Source organism: Cydia strobilella, chromosome 19 (assembly GCF_947568885.1).
Source record: "Cydia strobilella chromosome 19, ilCydStro3.1, whole genome shotgun sequence".
NCBI lineage: Eukaryota > Metazoa > Arthropoda > Insecta > Lepidoptera > Tortricidae > Cydia > Cydia strobilella.
This window is the reverse complement of record NC_086059.1, coordinates 10,078,725-10,101,506: the sequence shown is the minus strand read 5'-3', so window position 1 is coordinate 10,101,506 and position 22,782 is coordinate 10,078,725. Positions and strand designations below refer to the sequence as shown.

The 22,782-nt window shown below is 37.5% G+C and overlaps 3 protein-coding genes across 3 annotated transcripts; 2 read left to right on the top strand and 1 right to left on the bottom strand.

Moving 5' to 3' along the window:
• The first annotated feature begins 46 nt into the window (after positions 1-46).
• On the top strand, positions 47-9,545 carry LOC134750104 (serine protease gd-like). The gene is made up of 9 exons (XM_063685199.1): positions 47-347; positions 1,945-2,101; positions 2,681-2,857; positions 3,738-4,284; positions 5,496-5,716; positions 7,433-7,594; positions 8,279-8,394; positions 8,984-9,134; positions 9,292-9,545. The coding sequence occupies exons 1-9, from the start codon at positions 141-143 to the stop codon at positions 9,501-9,503; spliced, it is 1,950 nt and encodes a 649-aa protein (XP_063541269.1). The 5' UTR covers positions 47-140; the 3' UTR covers positions 9,504-9,545.
• Positions 9,546-11,235: 1,690 nt separating this feature from the next.
• LOC134750400 (N-glycosylase/DNA lyase) lies at positions 11,236-16,317 on the top strand. The gene is made up of 6 exons (XM_063685569.1): positions 11,236-11,415; positions 11,484-11,849; positions 13,163-13,274; positions 13,826-13,996; positions 14,691-14,882; positions 16,191-16,317. The coding sequence occupies exons 1-6, from the start codon at positions 11,339-11,341 to the stop codon at positions 16,269-16,271; spliced, it is 999 nt and encodes a 332-aa protein (XP_063541639.1). The 5' UTR covers positions 11,236-11,338; the 3' UTR covers positions 16,272-16,317.
• A 2,119-nt stretch (positions 16,318-18,436) lies between these two features.
• LOC134750399 (beta-chimaerin) lies at positions 18,437-22,302 on the bottom strand. Its single transcript, XM_063685568.1, has 8 exons — positions 22,110-22,302; positions 21,820-22,021; positions 21,267-21,497; positions 20,765-20,988; positions 20,186-20,437; positions 19,592-19,723; positions 18,988-19,093; positions 18,437-18,637 (listed from the first exon to the last, which is right to left on the bottom strand). The coding sequence occupies exons 1-8, from the start codon at positions 22,141-22,143 to the stop codon at positions 18,469-18,471; spliced, it is 1,350 nt and encodes a 449-aa protein (XP_063541638.1). The 5' UTR covers positions 22,144-22,302; the 3' UTR covers positions 18,437-18,468.
• Positions 22,303-22,782: the final 480 nt, after the last annotated feature.

The window sequence follows — 22,782 nt, the reverse complement described above, 5'->3', positions numbered from 1 at the left end:
TTATAGGTATCAAAATTTAGCCAAGGCTAGGCACCCTGGACAGAGTCAAGTCAGTGGCAAGCCGCGGCGAGTCATGACCACACGCGTGATGTTAGTCATTCAAAAATGAGAAACATTAACAAATAAACGATTCTGTGATAATGTGCCGATTTCTTTATAGTGTTTTAATTGTCTTAGCTTGTAAAAGTTACTTGCCAGTAATTAGTCAGTATGTAGACTCCCCGTGCCCCGAGACTTTTGAGTATCAACGTGATGGTAATGGAGTGTACGGAGTGATACATCTGAAGCCCAATGGACCTGCGTCTAGCGTTGTGGTTAATTTTACGATAGCAGCTAGACTTGTTTCGGTAAGTTGCTAAGGGACATATAAATATTATAGTAGATCCAAAACCTGTTAAAGATACCTACCTACTCAATATTTCTAAAACACCCGACATTTTTCACAGTTCATAAATTAAAAACAACATACGTTGACTGTTTACTATAACTAACAATCGTTAACATTAAATACGGTGACGTCAAGACGTCAAAATCAAACACGAATTGTATGCGATTTTTTATCAAATTGATTTTTTTCGACTCTAGATGTTAAATTAATATTATGTTGTAATATGCTATAATAAAAGTAAAAATGTATTTAGCTGTCAAATTATATTCCACAATCTTTTATATACTTGTAGTATTTGATCGCTGTTATATAGTAATTTTTATTTTAGTTAAGGTTTAGGATAGGTAGTATATTTTAGTTTATAAGTATTGTTACTATATTTATATTTAATTTGTTTCAACAAAGAAGTATATAGTTTTTATAAAATGGTCTGAAAATTGTTCCGGTTCTGAAAATTGTATTCCTAAATTGTACCTGAACCAAATCGTTGAAATATGTTGACCAAAATTCATATATTAATATTATATTGATTAATGTAAAAAGATGGTAACGCAGTGGTAAATGCCTTATTTTCATACATAACCGGGAGACAGTCAAGGACCACTGCGTTACTGTGATTAAGAATATCTACAGTAATTATTTATTGAACAAAGCTATCGGGATCAATAGCCTAATTAAGCCTCTTTCTCCAATACAAAACAGAAAATGAAAGTAATGGCCAAGTATATTAAAATATGTTTAAAATTTGACAATGACGTAAAGGTGAATTAAGTATATTTTTAGTTTACTTAATTGAGCCGTGATTTGTGCTGGGTGAACAGAGTCAACTACAGGGTTTTTCCTAATATGTGGCAAATTCCGTGACAAATTTGACCAAAGAAGATAACCTGTTGAGTGTTGACCAAATCGAAGAAAACAACAACATCATTAATAATATCGAACCTGCATCATTTATTTTATTACGGTGTGCTGCATCATAGTTATTTTTTTATATCTTTGTGTTCGGAATGTTGTAAAACTGGCTTGCTATATGTACATTTTCCTTATGTATGTATTATGGCCTGCGTATAGCATCAAAACTATTCACGCAGCACGAGACGTGGATAGAATGAAGTATAATCCGGCTCGAAGGACCACTTTGATGAAAGACGTTCCTACTTCCTACTTTACTAATCAGCTTAAGGAACACATATAACTATTTTATTCAGTATTTTGATTTGTGTTTTAAGTGGTCGCACTACTAATATAAATTATAAACTGTTTACTTACCGTCTACGTAGTATAATTATAAATAATTTAATAATCGTTTTATTCAATCGGCTCTATATCAAATACAAGTTTTCTAGTCTGCGTTAGTAATAACGATATTTTTAGAGTTACTTATTGGAACAACAGTAATTTAAAAAAAAATGTATTTATTTGTAAATTACACAAGTAGTTTATCTTATCCCTTAAAAATATTAGAGTACGAAAATTCAGCATGATTTCCTCTAAAAACATTACTCCAGCCACAGCCACCTTTTTGGAAAGCTAATATGTTTTTGCTTTCTTTTCAGAATTATCCAGGCCGCCTACAGCCAATTAAAACCTCAGGGTTACAATTCAATCAAGACTCGTCCATAGACTACCGAGTTGATTTCCCCGTCACCACACCCTTACCGAAGCTGACCTACCTCATCGTCAACGGCAGGGTGTTATGCCACGGCCCTGGAGGTAAGCCAACCAAGTTCATCTTTTATACACTGATTAATAACTGCAGAAATTGATGCAGCTCAAGTTATCTAGCGAACGAAGAAGTGAGAGTCTTAAAGACTCGATTCAAGATTCGAGACGGCTACTTTAAGATTCTATTGAGGCCTGACCTAACTTCACTCACAATACTAGATCGAGATGACGTTAGTTATTCAGACCAATTCGAATTTTGAGGATATAATAAGATAGAGCGGTACTGTCATAGTAAATTTTGTAACCACTGTAAATTCACTGCCATCTATCCACATACTTTAAAACTAAAAATGAAGATTTATAAAAATACGTTAAAATGTATTTAAATATCGATAAATGATTTTTTTATGTGCATTAATTCTTTTTATATGATTTTGACCCATGTTCTTTCACTGGTATGCGTTAAAATTATAGATAACAAACGAAACAGTCAACGCCCTCTATACGAGAGTAGGCCAAAACTAGTGGCGCTATCTGATCGAGAATCAAATTTTCGTGATTTTCGAGGCACGTTTCTTCCTTAGACTGTATCCATCTATTACATTAATAGTAAAACATGTTTTCCAGATGTGGCCCGGCCTGATTTATACGTGACCACAATCAGTCTGCGGCATATGCTGAATATACGAGTACGAGGGGGAAGACCGGAAAATCCGGGCTCTATTAAACTCATATCTTCATCACCGGACGTTGACGTGTTCGAAATTAACGTGGATGGTGATCGTACCGGCACTTGGAATGACGGTAAGGATTAGTCAACTAAAAATTGGTACGACATACAGGTAATAATCGCATCTCTGTATTAGTAGGTCACTTATTCAAATAAAATATATTCTATTCTATTCACATCCGGTTCGAAGGACCATGATCAAATTGCTATTGCTAGATTTCTTTAGCTTCATCTTCATTTAGGTAAAAGCGTTTTACTCTTAGGGTTCCGTACCTCAAAAGGAAAAAACGGAATCCTTATAGGATCACTCGTGTGTCTGTCTGTCCGTCTGTCACAGCCTATTTTCTCCGAAATTAAGTTGAAATTTGGTACACATATGTAAGTTTGTGACCCAAAGATGGACATGTAACGTAAACAAATTAATTTTAAACACGGGGGCCACTTTTGGGGGGTAAATGAGAAAATTAAAAATAAAGTTTGTCAAACTATATCGTGTTACATATCAAATGAAAGAGCTTATTGTGGGAATCTCAAATATATTTTTTTTATAATTTTAAGATAAATAGTTTAGAAGTTACTCAAGAAAATAGGCAAAAAAATTACCTCCCCCCCCCCCCCCCCTTTATTTCCGAAACTACTGGGTCAAAAATGTTGAAAAAAATACACAAAATAGATCTATAGATCACCGAAAAACCTATTAGAAATGTGCAGTCAAGCGTGAGTCGGACTTAATTACTTAGTTTTTGATCCGACCCCTACGGGTTTTTTAAAGCATTTCACATAAAAAGTACATTGTTTGAATTGTGTAATGTAGAGAGACGCGGGGTTCTGGCCCGAGAGATCACGTAGTGTAATATTAAGCTTCTTCCTTTCATAATATTAAATCGGCGCTGAATACAACTTCAATACCGTTCGGCAATATTAATTTGTTAATTAAGTGAAACGTCTATCCAGGAAATCAACGTACTCAACGGCCAGCGCCGCCATCACCACCACCACAAGACGAATACTATCTATTAGAATTACCACAGCACACCACAACTACTAGAAGACCACAACAGCAGCCGCAAACTCAACAGCCAGCGTCGCCCCCACCACCACCAGACGAGACCTATCTATTAGAATTACCACTCCACACCACAACTACTAGAAGACCACAACAGCAGCCGCAAACTCAACAGCCAGCGCCGCCCCCACCACCACCAGACGAGACCTATCTATTAGAATTACCACTCCACACCACAGCTACTAGAAGACCACAACAGCAGCCGCAAACTCAACAACCAGCGCCGCCACCACCACCACCAGACGAGGGCTATCTAGTAGAATTACCACTCCACACCACAGCTACTAGAAGACCACAACAGCAGCCGCAAACTCAACAGCCAGCGCCGCCACCACCACCACCAGACGAGGGCTATCTAGTAGAATTACCACTCCACACCACAACTACTAGAAGACCAACATCCACAACTCCTCCGCCACGACCTCAAACTACTTAGTAAGTTAAATCAGCTACGCCTGCACTGCTTTAGAATATTGCATCAGGATAATGTCATCCTCTTCCTCGCGTTGTCCCGGCATTTTTGCCACGGCTCATGGGAGCCTGGGGTCCGCTTGGCAACTAATCCCAAGAATTGGCGCAGGCACTAGTTTTTACGAAAGCGATTGCCATCTGACCTTCCAACCCAGAGGGGAAACTAGGCCTTGTTGGGATTAGTCCGGTTTCCTCACGATGTTTTCCTTCACCGATGGTAAATATCAAATGATATTTCGTACATAAGTTCCGAAAAACTCATTGGTACGAGCGGGGGTTTGAACCCGCGACCTCCGGATTGCAAGTCGCACGCTCTGACCGCTAGGCCACCAGGATATTATGCATCAGGATAATTTGTTTTTATATAATTAATTAGAAGTCCAAAATCATCTGTAAAACATTATAAATGAAATCCAAATGAAAGTGATTAAATACGACGACCTGTCTAGCCTAGTGGGTAGTGACAGTGACCCTGCCTATGAAGCCGATGGTCCCGGGTTCGAATCCCGGTAAGGGCATTTATTTGTGTATTAATTTATTTAAATTGTATATCGTCGCCTAGTACCCATAGCTTTGCTTAGTTTGGGCTAGTTTTTTTTTTTAATATTTATTATTTTTTAATATTTAATATATATTATTCAAAATCGTCACTTAAAAGTCAGTTCTACCAGCCAACATAAAAAAACCACTCAAAAGTTACATCAAATTACTTGCTACTCTTGTGGATAAAATGCAACTTTCTCGTTAGTCATTATAGTTTTTGAAAAATAAAGAAAGCCTATAAATGATGGTGAAAAAAAAAATTGTCTACTCAAGTTCGGCCCTCTTCGGCCCATAGTGGCTTCTGCTAAACCTAGGTATAATTACTTGAACAATCTTCCAATACTGATGGCTACCCGTTTGGTTTAGCATCTCCCGCGGGCTTATTTGTATATTATATCTACTTATAGTCAACTTGGGTAAGTGAAACATACTTTATTTTGCTTGGGGCAAGAGAAACAGTATGAAATTGAAGACTCCATTATTCTATACAAGTGTTTCCCTTGCCCGGTGTTTCTCTTACCCCACCTGACCTTACCTAATTTAAATTAATTTGATTATTTAAACCTTGGGTCTTATTGACTCATATCTGAATAAAATCAAATTAAAATTTAAATCCGAATATTCTATTCCAGCCCATCAATGCCTTCACGAACCCGAACGGAAGATGAAGGAAGCTTCAGCTCTGAGTGTGGCTTAGTTGCGGGAGGCAACGAGCATGTGCCCCTCGTCTTCCACGGCACTGGCTACACGCGAGGGGATTGGCCGTGGCTGGTCGCCATGTATAAGCGAATGGAAGGCAGCCTCACGTTTGCCTGCTCTGGGACGCTGGTATCCGATCGACATGTTGTGTCTGGTAAGAATAAGAATAAATAAATAAGGTAATGTAAATTTGGATTTCATGTATAATGTTTTACAGATAATATTTTCCTCGTGATGGTATGATGAAAAATGTTGTAAAAATGTAAGGTAAGGCGAGTAACATAGATTTATTTTATTAAACAGGTAACAAATATGCTGACCAGCGGCCTGATAGTCATCTCATTGCAACATAATGAGCTAGGCAATGTGGCAACTTCAAAAAATGCCCGGCGACCGTGTAGATATAGGTAATAAGCGCTAGTGGAACATCAAAAAAGCTACCTATACATGCGTTGCTTCAGGAATACTTACTCGCTCCTTGGAGAGCCCCGTCATAAACAAACCCCGAAATATTTTGATTGATTAAATTCAAATTAAGGTGAAGTTGTGTATAGGACAGTTACTAAAGGCGAATTTATAGCACGTAATTTTGCCAACCCTTGTTTTCAATGGATTACTTCAATGTTACAGGGATCTCATCATAAAAATTAAGATGCCCGTTTGCTTCGGTATACGGTTCTGACTGCGACTATGCCTGCAAGAGATGATGATGATGATGATAGTGATTGATAAAAACTACCCTAAATTCATCTAAATAGGTTCAGCGGTTTAAGCGTGAAGAGGTAACAAGCAAGACAGACAGACATAGTTCGTTTCGCATTTAAGTATAATATTAGTAAGGATATTGCATGATAAAGATATTGAAAGGAGAGTGAATGCTGGAAATCGCGTGAATGGGGCACTTAACTCTTTTATGAGCAGCTAGAAGGTGTCGCAAAAGGCACGGTTGGCTGTGCATAGAGGGTTGCTGGTGCCTACACTTATGTATGGTAGCGAAAGTTGGGTATGGCAGAAGAGGCATCAGAGCCAAGTGAATGCAGTGGAAATGAGAGCGTTGAGAAGTGTGTGTGGTGTGAGATTTAAAGATAGAATTAGGAACAGTGTGATAAGGGAAAAGTGTGGACTGAACGAAGATGCAGTGACAAAAATTGAGAAAGGTATGTTGAGATGGTTTGGACACGTGGAAAGAATGAGTAAAAGAAGGCTAACAAAGAGAGTGTATAAGGTAGAGGTAGAAACGGGAGTTGGAAGGGGCAGACCTCGGCGGACTTTCTCTGATCAGATCGGGGAAATCCTGAAAAAAGGCCAGGTCAAGAGCACCCTAAACCGGCGAGCGTGTATGGGGAATGTTATGAAAGTGAAGGAAGCGAAAGAGGTATGTCAGGATCGTAGCAAGTAGAAATCCGTGGTCTCTGCCTACCCCTCCGGGAAATAGACGTGATTATATGTATGTACCAATGACAATGTATGATTATTACTGAATAAATGATATGATATGATATGTATGTATTAGTAAGGATTCAAATAATCGCGCTATTTATATCGATGTTGTTATAAAAAAAAAAAAAAAATTTTATAACAACATCGATAACTTGTACGTATGCGTGTTCTATTTGATACCTTACGGGCTTAGATAATCCTTAAGTTTCTGTGTTTTTCCAAGTATGTAGATATCAGCAGCTAAATAATACGTGTGAGTGTGACTCATCTCATCACCGATCACAACATAATTATATTATGAATAGTTTATTAACTTGTTTATTATTCTATTTACGTTTTAGTAGGTATTCCAAAGTATAATATGTTAGGACAACCACATTTAATTGATTGGAATTTTCTTACGTTTATTGTTTTTTTTTATCAATTTTAGCTGCACACTGCCTGCAGCAAAGAAGTACGCTGACCTCAATCAGAGATATCGTAGTCAAAGTCGGCGTGCATAACTTGGAAGACTGGGGTGATGATATCGTCGTCACCAGGACTTTGGAATCGGCCATCATCCATGAAGAGTTCAATTCTACGACGTATACAAGTAAGTTCTACAAGAAATTATTTTTAGACTACGTGCTGTGCACGGCCCATAACCTATCAAAGCAAGTATTCCTCGAACATTATTAGTGAAAACTATTAAGGATGTCGGAATTACAGTCGACTAAAAGACGGTACTATTAAAAATGGCCCGATTTAACAGTTTTCTCTGTTCTATCAAGTGTCATTGTGGACGTTAACTTTCGTTTCAGTCATTTATTTATTTAACAACGATTTTACACTAATTTCATTTGTACAATTGCAATCACCATAGACAGTTCCCTAGGGAATAATAGTAAGGAAAGTCTTCCCAAATCGTATCAGATAGTGTTTTAAGGTTTTCCTCAGCTTAGACGGTCATCTTTAATAAATTTTGGAACCGTTAAATTCATACGCATACGCATGTGTGGCGATCTTGACCGCAAACATGTGAGACTGCGTGCTTTATGTAAGTACCTATGTATATGTAAAATCAAAAATTCCAAGGTGATTAAGATTAGTGATTCAAAGTTTGACCCCCTCTTTGTCAATGTCAATAGCGTCACCCAACAAGCTCTTCATAAAAAAATTAAACGAATGTAAAATCGATTTTAGATCAGATATCTTTAAAAAACTTTTTGACTTTCCTCATATTACCTACCTATAAACAGAAAACGATATGCAAATTAATTGTTTTGTTTCTTCACAGATGACCTTCTTGTGCTCACATTTGATAAAAGCGTAGAGTTCAACAACAACATTAGGCCGGCGTGTCTCTGGAATGGGAACAACGATCTCAACAGGATAGTGGGATCTTCAGGGGTGGTATGTTAATATATTTATAGCCTGGCTCCTTGTATGACAGCCCAGACGGGATGATCAAATCGACCGATTTGATAACAAAATTAATTGGCGTTAATCTGATCTAGCGTCCCCACGTATACACAATTTAATCACCAAATTTAGATTTATGGTGACATTCAAGCGGAAAAAAAAGGAAGCGAAGGATAAATTAAAAATAATGCTCCAAACGCGCACTAGCGTCACAAATTGGCATTCTTGCGTCTGCACCTCCGTTTTACCGGTCAGAATTTTATAATCGAATAAAGTGAAATCGGCGAGTCAAATTGGCGTTTGTGTCTAATACATCACCATTTTCCCGTCTGGATGGGCCTTTCTCCTAATCATTCCTGACAGCCGCTTCATCCGCGACTTCGCGTAGGAGTCGTTAAGCTACATACCCGACTCCTTCCTCTACTCTCATACTTTCAACTCTATTTCCAACATAACTTTCTAGAGGTTTATATGCCACCGTTTAGTTATTTAGCATAAAACTTCTAGTAAAAAGAATATTAAAATATTCGTTTAGTAGTATTACTAAACTATAACTGTCGTGTCGATTTGTCGTTAATAGGTAGCTGGTTGGGGGTCAAGCGAACTAGGCCCAGGCAGCAAAGGCAAAGGTGAACCCCGCATGGTGCGGATACCCATCGTCACCACCAGCATGTGTCGGGCCAGCAGGCCTGACTTCCACGTTTTTACGAGCAACCACACGTTCTGCGGAGGTTGGTTATATTATATAACATTTAAAGCCGAAATTGAAACGCAAATTGAAGTCATTCATGAACCTAGCGCGGTAATAAGCTTATTAATCGGATTTCGTCGCTTCCAAAAAGGAGGTTTTAAATGTCGCGGTATTAAAAAACTTTATACTTGTTACAGGTGATCGTAATGGCGCTGGTCCTTGTTTAGGGGACTCCGGTGGAGGATTATATATTCTGGACGGAGGTCGCTGGCGCCTCCGCGGCGTAGTCTCACTGTCACTTCGACCAGAAAATGGAGAATCTACATGCAACCTCAACGAATACGTTATTTTCACTGATGCAGCGAAGTTTATAGAGTGGATTAAAAAAGTCATAAGTAATAAATTTTGATAGTGCTTTTGAAATTGACTGTTGGCAATAGAAAATAATTAGTGCTTAAGAACACATTTCGGGTAATAAAATCATCTTATTATATAATTGTTTTGTTTATTTGTGAGTAGTACACCTAGAACTCGCGGTCCATGTTCCCGTTCTTTGACAAGAGGCAATGGAAGGGAAGCAATTATTTTTAGATTTAAATCGTATTATCTACTATATACCTACTCATATTAGGTTCCCGTTATAGTTCATATATTATACTAGCGACCCGCCCCGGCTTCGCACCTCTATCTATTAAAAAAACCGCATCAAAATCCGTTGCGTAGCTTTAAAGATCTAAGCATACAACGTAGTTGTAACTTTTAGGTAAAAAAATGGTCACTAAGTGTTACGTAATGTTTAGAGGGGGGGGGGGGGGGTGTACAACTAAACGTTACGGTGCGTTACACGGGGGGGGGGGGGAGGGGCAGTCAAAAATCTTCAAAAATTGTGCTACATAATATTTGAACGCTCCCTAATGACCTGTACGGCCAGTCTAGAAACTACTAGAAAGCTAAAGGACGACGACGACGGAGCTGTGATGTGTTAGTTAGACAGAGATATATTCTGACAAACCCACTTTGTCAGTAAAAAAAGGCGTGAATTTAAAATTTCCTATGAGAGCATAACCCTTCGCGCCTACATTTATTAAGTTTGCCGCCTTTTTCTACTGACGGAAATAGCTTGCCAAACTATAGTAAGTAGATAGCTCTAAAGCGTATGCTACACCTTCATGAGACCCCCTTTTTTTTTGACGGAGTGGTAAAATGCGTTACGCATTCCCCCGGCCTGGGGAGCCATTGGGGTCACCCACCTAGGTCAAAATTACCTTACTCTGGTTCTGGTATATACCTATAGTCAATGGACAAGATTGATCGTCTCGTCTCCAAAGCCCATAGTAAATATCTTTCACTCATTCATTTTTGTTACTGCAAGTATTTCCTCCATATTTCCTCGCTTGTATAGGCCCCTCCACACTCATGCACGAATCGCGGCGCGAAGCCGCGAAGAACGCGTTCGCGGCTTCGCGCATGAGTGTGGAGGGCCCTTATAACATAACACTACAATAACCAAGTCGTAAGAACCAGACTATAATGACATTTGGATTTGTTTACTTGTCAGCTCTGATGTTAATTTGGAAATGTTTCGTAGCGAAATAGTTTAATTTCCCGAACGGTTCTTTTCCAGCAGTTTAATATTAACATTATTTACAATGTTTCTCTCTTGATTATGTATAGTTTGGGACATTTTTTGTCATTTATTATTTAATATTCAACACTTAAGTATTATTCAATTAAACCGCCACAAGACACTGACCAAACACTGACAACAGTGACAACCTATCATTAAAATTATTCAGGAAGGTGCTATACATATACTATCATACTCTTTGGGAAGGTGTAAAAAGCTCTAAGCCTCATTCTCACAAGCGCTTTTTCAACGCGCGTTAAAAAAGCGTTTGAATGACACAAGTAGAAACATGTGTATTAAGTTCGTGGTATTAAGGCCTCATATTCACAAGCGCTTTTTCACCGCGCGTTAAAAAAGCGCTTGAATCTGCCCGCACCGCACATGGCCCGCACGCTAAATTAGATTTAAAAACCAAGGCTTAAGTATTGCTAGCCTAAAATAATTTGAACGTAAGCCGTTTGACAGAGTAGTGACACTGACAGTGACATTTGACTGCTTTGACATAGTCATAAGTCAACAATCAACAATTCAACATATTTACGCGCGGTTTCATTTCAAGCCTATTATTGTATTTAAATGAAATACCTGAATTTACTAAGATTTAATTATTAAACAAAATGTCTTGGAACCAAATTAAGTGTAAACATCGAGAGGTTCAATTGATCGGAACTCTTAATGGAGGACAAAGCTTCAGGTAAATATCAGTTTAAATGTAGTATATCCTTATTAACACTATTTTTTTACTAAATTATCTTGTTGTAGATGGACATATAACCAAGAAAACGATGAATGGATCGGGATTTTCTCGAAAACTGTGTGGAAATTGCGTCAAAAAGATGATTATTTACATTACCAAGTCTTAGGTTCCTTGCTGAATAAATCTACTAAAAATAAAACAAAACAAGTTAATAACAAAGTGGAAGTAAATGAAAACGGGTTATTTACGAGTTTGCTTAAGAAATATTTTCGCTTGGAAGTGGACTTGGGTAGTTATTACAAGATTTGGTCAGAAAGTGATGAGTTGTTTAAAACGGCCGGGCAGCAGTTCTACGGCATCAGGATGTTAGCGCAGGAGCCCGTGGAAAACTTGTTCTCGTTTATTTGCAGCCAGAATAACCACATATCAAGGTAAGTACCAGTAAAGCACTAAGGTACTTTTTATACCTTAAGAGTATACCCGGCAAGATCGGCCGAATTTCACTTTCCCATACAAACGGAGTTTCGTTCTCATTTTAAAACTACGTCTTGGATTGTAAGTCTTTAGGGCTGCTGTGCCCTGAAGCCTTTTTGGCACAGACAGCTGAGCCACCTTCCCTTTGAATTAGTTTGTAAGCATTATTGTATACTTTTATTATGTACCTATGTTCAAACTTTTTAAATAAACGTCTTTTATTATTGTTATTATTAAAACGTTGCACATACAATGACATGTGATATATCTAGGTCTGTAATTAGCTTATATAGCAAAACAAATGAAATAGAGCAAAAACAAGTTTTGTATGAAAAACTGTATTTTTTTTACTATTGTATCTGAAGCTACATAAACTAATTACAGACCTAGATACCTTATCCTATTGTAAGTACAAAGTTTCAGAGCAATCTAGCTAGTCGTTTTAAAATGAGAGTGTAACTACTTTTGTATGGAGAACCCAGCTTGCCGGGGACTCTTAAAGTGCTTTAGTTTTGTGGTTTACAAACCAAACCATCATATTTATTGGCATTATTACGAGCTTTTTGGCCTCCTTCAGATCCTAGGTTAAGATTATAATTTTTTTTTGTTATTTAAAAAAATCCATGCATTATACCAAAGATAGATATAACTCCGTAATAGATGGATACAGTCTAAGGAAAAAACGTGCCTCGAAAATCAAGAAAATTTGATTCTCGTTCAGAGGGCGCTACTAGTTTTGGCCTACAGTCGTATAGATGGCGTTGACAGTTTCGTTTGTTATTTAACCATTTTAACGCATATCAGTGAAAGAACATGGGTCAAAAGCATAAAAATAATTAATGCAAATAAAAAAAATCATTTATCTATATTTAAATACATTCTATCGTATTTTTATAAATCTTCATTTTTAGTTTTAAAGTGTGTCGACAGATGGCAGTGAATTTACTGGGGTTACAAAATTTACTATGACAGTACCACTCTAGTATAAGTTACTCTATGATTATACTAAACAACCAAAAACGGGAAAGATAAGGGAAGAGTTAACAATGCAAACAGAAAGCTGTAAATAGTTGGTGTTGCCTAATTGCCTCCTATATCCTAAAAAAACACAATGCATATGCATATGCATATCTTCTTGCCTTTAATATATATTTAATTACTTTTAAAATGTAATATCGAAATTAAAGTCTGAGATAATTGGTTAATAGTACTTATATTTAATAATTTGTTTTTTTTTGTTATAGACCAATGGTTGCATATATTATTTCAGGATATCAAGCATGGTAGAAAAGTTATGCTCTAACTATGGAGAAGAAATCAGCACCCATGAAGGCACTACATACTACGCTTTTCCTGAAGTTGAAAAGCTGTGTGAGCCAAAGGTAATTTATGCCTCCTGTTTAAGTAATCAATATCACTGCTCACCCCGAGAGTTGGTCAAAGATGCATAGTCTTTCTAAGATAGCATATGCTCGAGTAGTTGGGACGGGTAACACAGTGATGGGCTAGCTCAGGGGTCCAGCAATAGCTGAAGCAGCTGGTTCGAATGCGGCCTCCGCCACTGGAGGACTTAGTCACTTTTCCTTTAGTATGACATCTAGTTCCGTTTAAAATTTATATATAGTGTAGTGTGACTACTTGAAAAACTCGAATCAAAAATATTTAATAAAATAATTTGATTTGTTTCTATGTATATATTTTTTTAAGTGACGAAATAACAAAACAAAAAGCATTAAAGTTAAATCTATAAGTAGATCAAGGATAGAATCAAGGATTTGGAACAATGTAGCAACATAGGAATCACACTTTAATGAGCTCATTAAACTTTGTTTAAGTTTTGTTCTTCTGTGCCTGTTGTTCCCGGTAAGATACCCTAACTCACCTTGACTTTTAATACTTCATAATTAAATAATTATTCACCTTTTTATTAAAGGTGGAGTCTCAGCTACGGGAGCTTGGATTTGGCTACAGAGCCAAATTTATTCAAAAGTCGGCAGCGCAGATTGTGGAGTGGGGTGGAGGGGAATGGTTCAAGTCCCTCCAGGAGATGAAGTACAAGGATGCCAAGAGCGAGCTCATGAAGCTACATGGAATTGGTCCTAAGGTATATGTGAAGTTCATGTTTTAAAAATCAGGGTTTTATTTTCTAGGTAGCTCAATATATGTCATACGAGAACATACAAGAACACAGGTCATACGTAAATAATGAGTGTATGTATGTATGAACAGATAAGAACTGGATTTTTTTATGAACAAATGAATTAACATTAGATACAATCTGCAGAAACCATTTTTCAGTTCTTCAAACTGTATTGAATGCTGTCAATCCGTCCGATTTCCTTCTTTATGGGGCCTCTATTGTATTTTTATTTTGAAACTAGCTTCTGTCCTCCATTGTCAAAAATTTGACATTTGGAAATTTGAAATCGATAAAATTATCTAACCTGCTCAAAAAATTTCACAAGAATCGAGTTGAGAAATGCGTCCTGTAGAGAGAAAAGCCACATACGAAGGCAGCCCCAAATTGAGCCGGGGACTTTGGCTCACGCTCGGTCAGTTACATAGATGTATATTGTGAAAAGTTTATTTTGCTTTAGCCCTACTAACTGTAGAAAACTCCTTAAGTGTATAGTCATCCTTATCGGTTTCGATGACGGTGACCCTAAATAAACATTATGGTGCACGTTGTCTAGCGTGAGCCCTAATAATGTGGCTGTGTGAGGGATAGTAAATGTACTATGAAATAGTATGGGTATTTATATACATCTAACGAGATCTCAGTGCATTTATTTTTTTAGGTGGCCGACTGCATCTGCCTAATGTCCCTCCACCACCTCGAAGCCCTGCCAGTGGACACGCACGTATACCAGATCGCGACACATTACCTCCCCCACCTGCGCGGCCGGAAGTCCGTCACCGACAAGATGTACGCGGAGATCGGCGATCACTTCCGGAAATTGTATGGAGATTTGGCCGGCTGGGCGCATACTGTGAGTTTTACCTTGTTTTTAGTACTAGCACAGGGTGGACACGCTATACATCAAAAATCACTTGCATTTCTATGTGTGAACGACACGTCTGTACACGCGTCATGCGTCATAGTGTGAGTAAGTTGCTTATAAATAGTACTGAGCGGCCGTCAATCTCCTGTCGCGGGGCGAGGTCATTCGAGCCGGGGCGGGGCGGTGCGTGGCCGTTCTGTATGACTACTATTACTTATTGTATGTGTACTATTACTTATTCTGAGGTTCTACGCGAAAATTAGTCCCCGTTGGGATCGAATTACCATTTTTTTCTAAGTAAGATTTTTATGGCGTTATTCTTAAACACACTACAAGCCATAAATTTGCTAATAATCGTGTCTTAATCTGTAGTTTTCACTTTATGGCGCAGAGGTATGGATATAACATTGTGTGGCAGGGAGAACATAATAAAACACTATCATGTTGTACCTATCACTGTCACACGATGTTATATTATAACAGCCAGTGTGGGAGCACCATTATGTACTTGTAAGATAGGTATAATGGGAATTGTCGCTTGTAAAGTTTTATGAATATAGGATTTCGTTTTTAATTATTCGTTCGTTATTATGGAAAACCTTCCGGCGCCCTATCTCAGGAACATTTTTATATGCCCGTATTTTTTGAAGATAATAAGCTATAGGTAATCACATATACTAACGAGCTGGTCTACCGATTTCAAGCGTTGAACAAATTGATCCGCACTGGAAAGTGCCCGCTTACGAGTACATCGTATATTCAAGAGCTAAACTTGTTGGTGGAACAATTTCCATGTATATCGGTCGTCCGTCTTCTCGCCTGATACGACACGACGTTGAGAACTCAAAATTGACACAACTTTTGGTCCTTTGAACCGGATTGTATCAAAGCAGTATCTGTAATGTTCTTAATGATATACAAGGTAAACCGTTTAAATTTCTGTAATACTCCCTTACATGTGGTACTCGTCTATTACACCGTAAACACTGCTTGTTTGTAGTACCTAGTAAAAAGTAAGCAATAATAGTAGAAGTAATAGTAGTATAAGTAAGGGTAAATACGAGTGAATTTTGGCGATTCCATGGGAAACTTCCTTATCCTACTCGGAACAGGTAACACAACAGAAAAAGACCTAGAAGATCCACAGTGTTTAAAAGGTCCCACTGACTATCAGTCCGCCGGACGATATCGGCCTGTCAGTTGTTCGGAACTGTAATTTTTTTTATCTTGGGCCCCTTTACACTATGGTTTTGGTTCGTCGAGGGCAACTTATTTGTATGTTTTTTTTTATTGCAGGTACTATTTTGCGCAGACTTAAAGAAGTTTCAGCAGAATGGCGACGATGAGTGTGTCAAACCGAAGAAGAGGAGGAAATGATCTGTGATAATTAATAATATTAGCAAATAAAAGTGTTGTAAGATGATTAATACTTTTATTTAATACTTCAGTTCATCATTATTGTGATTACATAAAAGGTATAAAGGTATAAAAAACTTAAAGTTAAATACATTGGTGTATATGTATCTTATCTCTATCAGTAATGAATACACATTCGCAAGAGGGTTAAATGCATTACCAGGTTACTATTGTGATAACAGCATGGTGAGATCCAAGATGGATTTTAAAACTACCTAATGTACACTTACAGATAGCACCCCTCGATTGGGGAGAGGATTTTGGATAGTAAGAAAACATATGAGGTGTATATTGTCACGAGTTGGTGTTAAAATAGTATAGCAAGCGTTTAGTTTGCTGTCCAAAAGGAAGATCCTCTTTGACAAACTACAAATTTGCCTTAGAATGATACATTTGTATTTATCAAATATTCATATGCAAATCGTTTGTCTGAATTGTTTTATTTTATATTTTCACCACACCAGCTGGTAAAGGCTCTCTTGATTGTTCAAAAACTGATGAGAAAGTTGCAATCATTTGGAATTGATTTTGATTGATATTTTACTGTTAGTATTTTCCTCGTGTTGGTGTGGTAAAAATTTCTGTGTTTCACGCGGCAAAATTTGTTTAACCCTCGTGCCTTGAAACCCTCGCAACGCTCAAGATTCCACTTTTATAAACACTCGCTGCGCTCGTGGTTCAATTTTGGGATCTTTCGCTTGCTCGGGTACAAATATGGCACGAGACGCCCCCTTGTAAGACAAATAACTATTGTTACTCTTATACGTAAGTCGGTGTCTAAGTAATAAGTATAACTTAAACTTTAACACAACCTGGAATGATCATAATCGAATATCTTTTTGAAAGACCAATAGTGTAATATCACAATTTTAAACAGGAAGATAATGTAGCTTAATTTCTATGAGATTTTTAACAACATGAATTGCACACGTATTTTGCCCTTAATTTCCTTTGGTTTTAAAAATCTTTAGAAGCTAATTTAGTTTTATAATATATATTACCTTATTTCTTAATTAACTAAGTATGCTAAATACATAACAAATAAACATAACCTGTGTTGTGTACAATAAAGTGATTACTACTACTAATACTACCACTACATAATCATAAAGATTAAAATCAAATTTAATTATTAACCCTTGAATGCATGATTTTTTTTCTTTTTGCCCGAAATTAATGTGTCGCATAATTGTTTACTGATTCTGGGAAAAATAATAAACAAATATAAAAAATCGATTTTCACTGCTAAATCAGTGTTAGAAGTTACATAATTGTATATTTACATAATTATGATAAATCAGTTATTGGTAAAATATATATGAAAAATTATCCATCAGAAATGTACACTATTTGTGATATACCTACAACAAAGATTTTAAATATAAAGTTTTGCAAACCCCCCAAAAATCGCCTAAATTACATACTAGAAATCATCAACTTTTCCAAATTTCCCGCCATTTCGTCTTAAAAAAAAAATGTAATTTTTCAAGTCTAAAATACTGCGCAAATTTGTATACAAAATCGGAAAATGTATGTGATTAGTTTACTATCAAAATCGATTTTATCGAATTATGCATAAAATTATATGTTTTTGTTGTGTAGGCTGCATCCATCACTATTGACTATGCATTTAAGGGACAAAGTATATTAATACCTTTAAACGAGCAATTCTTGTATATATCTATCTATCTATGTATATTATATTTCGGGGATCTCGGAAACGGCTCTAACGATTTTGACGAAATTTGCTATATGGGGGTTTTCGGGGGCGAAAAATCGATCTAGCTAGGACTTATGTCTGGGAAAACGCGCCTTTTTGAGTTTTTATATGTTTTCCGAGCAAAGCTCGGTCTCCCAGATATTGATTATAAATTGACTTGTAAACCAATAATCATAAATTAGTCCGCGCGGATTTCGAAGGATAAGCAAGTGACCTCATTTTGGTAGATATGGTCCCTCGAGCCAGATCAGAAGGCAAGTATCGAATATATATCGAATATTTTATGCCAGCACCACACTTCGCTGTATTTGGCAAATATTCGTGTTGCATCCCTTTTGTTTTGTATGTCAAAGGAAAGAGTTGCAACACGAATATTTGCCAAATAAGGCGAAGTGTGGTGCCAGCATAAAATGTGTTCGTGTCTGTCAAACCATACATTCACTTGTTTTGATAATAGATGGCAGGGCAGTAGTCGATGAGAGCTTGTAGAGCGCGAATCTCGAAGGACAGGTCGGTGACGGCTGGGGGTGTGGCTACTAGTGTGGGTGCTAGCACAGTGCTCAAGTTGTGTGACCCCATCTTATTCACCTCTGACATTTGGGATACTCTGCAGAGATAAATAAGCGTTAGAATTAACAATTAAGGTTGCGTCGATCAAAGCTACAGGTTACATTAGTGTATCGGGTTACATTCGCACACAGGACTCGCATTCGCATGATCACCAAACCGGGCAGAGAACATGCAATGCGACCAATTGAAAACATGCTTTGAAATGGATGATAGAATTTTATATGCATAAATAAAAGGGTTGGCAACATTATTTTCCACCTCTGGAGTTACAATCGCCCACTGCGGTGTCCACTTACCATCAGGCGGGATATATTCTTTTTTCTCACCATCATAGCACGTATAAAAATACCAATTTACAAAGAGCAGTGAAGATGTTTCGGATCATACCTATATAAATGTTGCACCACATATTGCAGACAGTTGTAGTGAGCTTTAGGTAGAAGTTCCAAGCATTCCCGCAGCATGCCTACTTGATCTGACGGGGTCTTCATTTCTGGAAAATAAAATAAGTATTTTAGAGAAATGTCGAAAAAATAAATAATCAAATCGACTTAGAAATTAGGTCGGTGACATTGGTCACAGAATTGCAACGTTTATGTGACAATGGGTTGGGCACATTGCTTGTAGAGCCGATGGCCGCTTCGCTTGAGCAGAAAGGTTATTGATTAGTGGCTAGTGATCGCGAACAGTTCGCAGTCACAAAAGGGTCCCAACTAGGTGGACCGACCGAAAAAAAAAAGAGAAAAACTTGGTCTATGGCCAATGGACATTTCCCTGTCGATGAGACGATGATGACATATGCGAAATACCTACCTATATTAAAATTGGTTACTGGTTCTCTGGTGCCGGCTGCCAGCTGACAAGCATGCGGATAAGCATGACTCGAACTTGGGATTCACTTGATTTGGCTTGTCTTGGGATGAACTGGCTTAAGCTGCTCTGTATAGAAAGGTCCACATACAAGGGTGGTGACTATTCAAGGTGTACTTACGCGTGGCCTGCACGAACTTGGGGTGCACGTCGTAGGTGATGAGAGGCACGGGTAGCAGTCGGAGATATAACTTCAAGGTGCCGGCAACAACGTTAATGTTGCTGAATTGACTCAGGTCTGCTGCTTCGCCGTCTGAAGATAACGAGAAATAACAACACGTTAGAAAATGCTTTTGGCATTTACAGTATCTGTATTAAATCAGATTTTGTTTAAAAATTCCAGCCACACATTGCAAAAGGAAGGGCGCAGAAAGAACGGGGGGCTTAGCCAAGATGACAAGCGTACATCGATAAACGCCAAACGAAAAGAAAAATGTTTTGGAATGACAGATGCTACGAAAAGTCACGTGACTCCCTAAAGAAGGCGTTTGATATTGATATTATTATGCACTTGACCAATGGCGAAGGCCATTTTGGAGGTTTAGGTCGATGTCGCCTTTTTATACTTGCACAATTGTAACGTGTAACTTTATGAAATACGCCGCTGATACCTGTGGCGTTTCAAGTACTTATTACATTCTGATAAGTAAAATTGTTTTCCGCCATAGTAGTATGAAAATCTTGATTCTTTTATTCTACTGTATATGTAACTAACCTTTATCGAAAGCCATTTTCAACGCCTCAATCTCGTCAGCGAAGCCGGACACCCTGTATATGCCCTCAGAATCCATGCCCCTGGCTTCTATCTCGCTCACACACTGGCGCACGACGAACGGCAACGTGCTGGAGTGCGCGTTCAGCAACGTTGTCAGATCTATGCCGAATACGCCGCGGATCTTCTTCAAGTCGGGTACGCAGTGATTTGGCACGCGTTCCGAGCATTTTGAATGGGCTATGAAGCCGCAATCTAGAATTTGTAAAATCAAATGAAATAAAATTAAGGGGTGAGGATAACTAGTTAGACTAAGAAAAGTCTGAGATTTTGACAGCACACGAGTGCCAGTGTTATTAATACGTCATAATTTTATAGAAGTTTGACGTTTAATATAACACCTGCACTGCATGTGCTGTCAAAATCTCTGCAGACTTTTCTTGGTTTGACTCTAGAGCAGAAAGTCGTATACAATAGTTGCCAACCATTAAAAAGTTGAGGTAAAATTACCTTAGATTAAACATGATGTTGAAACATTCGTACAGTAACAATTGGAACAGGTAAACAACTAGGACATGATACCTTCACATTTAACACCTTGCGCAGTAAATCCCCAAAGAAAATTTGCACACAGTTCACACCAATTCAGGCCTTTGAATGTGTGGACCTTAAAGGTATGGCTTTTAGAGTATTTGTTGAGCAGAGGGTTGTCTTCAAGCGAGGGTGTGAGGTCTAATACAGGCTTCTTGTCCAGTTCTAAGGTGCTTGTGTTGTCTGTAGTTGTTATTGGGAGTTGTCTGCTCACTCTGAAATTGAAGTAATATAATAAACATATAAATAAGTATTTATTCTTTAATATATTTATAATGAGAAAAACTAGTCTACTATGTTTTCAGCTTCTATGTAAGCAAAGCTTTCCGAAAATGTAATAAAAAAAAAAATTAACATGTTTTTGGAAAAAAATCATAACTGACATGATGTTTAGTACAAGAAGTATACAATACAATAGTTTCTGCTTATAAAAAAACTCAATAAAAGATTAATCTACCACATCAGATTTTGTAAAGCATGTTATTAAACTTACTGCTGCTTTCTTTGCAAAGTATTCAGCTTCCGTCGGTTCAGTGTGACATAAGGGCTCTCTGTATAGCTGGTCCGAGAGTTGATCATCTCCAGGATATGTCGAGCTTTGAGCTCCATGTGCGTTGTGATGAGTCCATCCGCAACCAGATCATAGATGCAGTCATACCGCTTGTCTTTGAGGTAGTGTGTGCCATCGTAATATAGCTTGTAATGATGGATTCTGTCATCAAACCTGCAAAATAAGCATAATTACATATCATACTTCCATTTTAGTAATTAACGCAATATTAATTAATATTTTAATAGATTTGCATTTCTATATTTCTTACTTTATAACACTTTATCAACAACTTATTTATTCTAATAAGTCAAGTTAATTTTAGTTATGCCTAATTTGTGCTTAAAAGATAATCATATAAAAGATTCACAGTTAGTTTCACTAGGATATAGACCGTGATTACCTTTTGAATCCGGCTCCGGCTAAGTCTAGTGTTTGCAATATCTAGAATCTAATATATAATTAATTTTAAGTTGGCTATTGAAAAGTAACTTACCTCCATGTTAAGGTGTAAAAGTCATTAAAATCATTTCCTTTTCTAATAAGATAGGCACCATTCGGTTCATTTTGTAATCGTAAAGTAGCTTCTTTGTGACCCAAAATGCCATGGTATTCCTTGCCATAAAACTCGGGCTTATCCGGACAGTTCTCACAAATTATACGGTGGGGCTTCGGGGCTTCTAATTGAATGCGATATACTGCAAAATAAATATTTATCTTATGAATAATCACCAAGTTATTCAGCACCTTTCACAAAAGAGATCGATACGATGACTATACACTTACGTTCGGGTTTCCAAATGTTTCTGAGATTTTCCATAACGAATACGTATTATTTTATTCTTATTTGAGATTTGTTTCACCGATATTCCTTTTAATATCTCAAGGTATAACGGAAATTTATCGAGGAAATGAGTAAAATAGAAAACGTAAACAAAACTACTTTTGACAGTTCTGACATACTGTTTACGAAGACAGCTATAATAAATAAATAAAAAATACACTAATCTAAAGCTCCCTCCACACTCTTGCGCGAATCGCGGCGCGAAGCCGCGTAATCTGGAGCAGCTTAAGTTCGTAACACACCATCGCAACGCACAAAGGCCATTGTGCGACGCACCCATAAGTAAGAGCGAGAAAGAGATATCGCTTTCTCGCTCTTACTTATGGTGCGTCACACAATGACCTTGGTGCGGCGCGATTATGTGTTACGGCCTTTATCATTAACGATAACATTATATATATGGAAGAATATTTTTTAGTGTAGCAACATTCGTTCTGGGTATCCCCGTCATTTTGAAAAAAACCGGCCAAGTGCGAGTCGGACGCGCACGAAGGGTTCCTTACCATTACGGAAAAAAAACGGCAAAAAAAATCACGTTTGTTGTATGGGAGCTTTTAGTATTTGTTGTTATAGCGGCAACAGAAATACATCATCTGTGAAAATTTCAACTGTCTA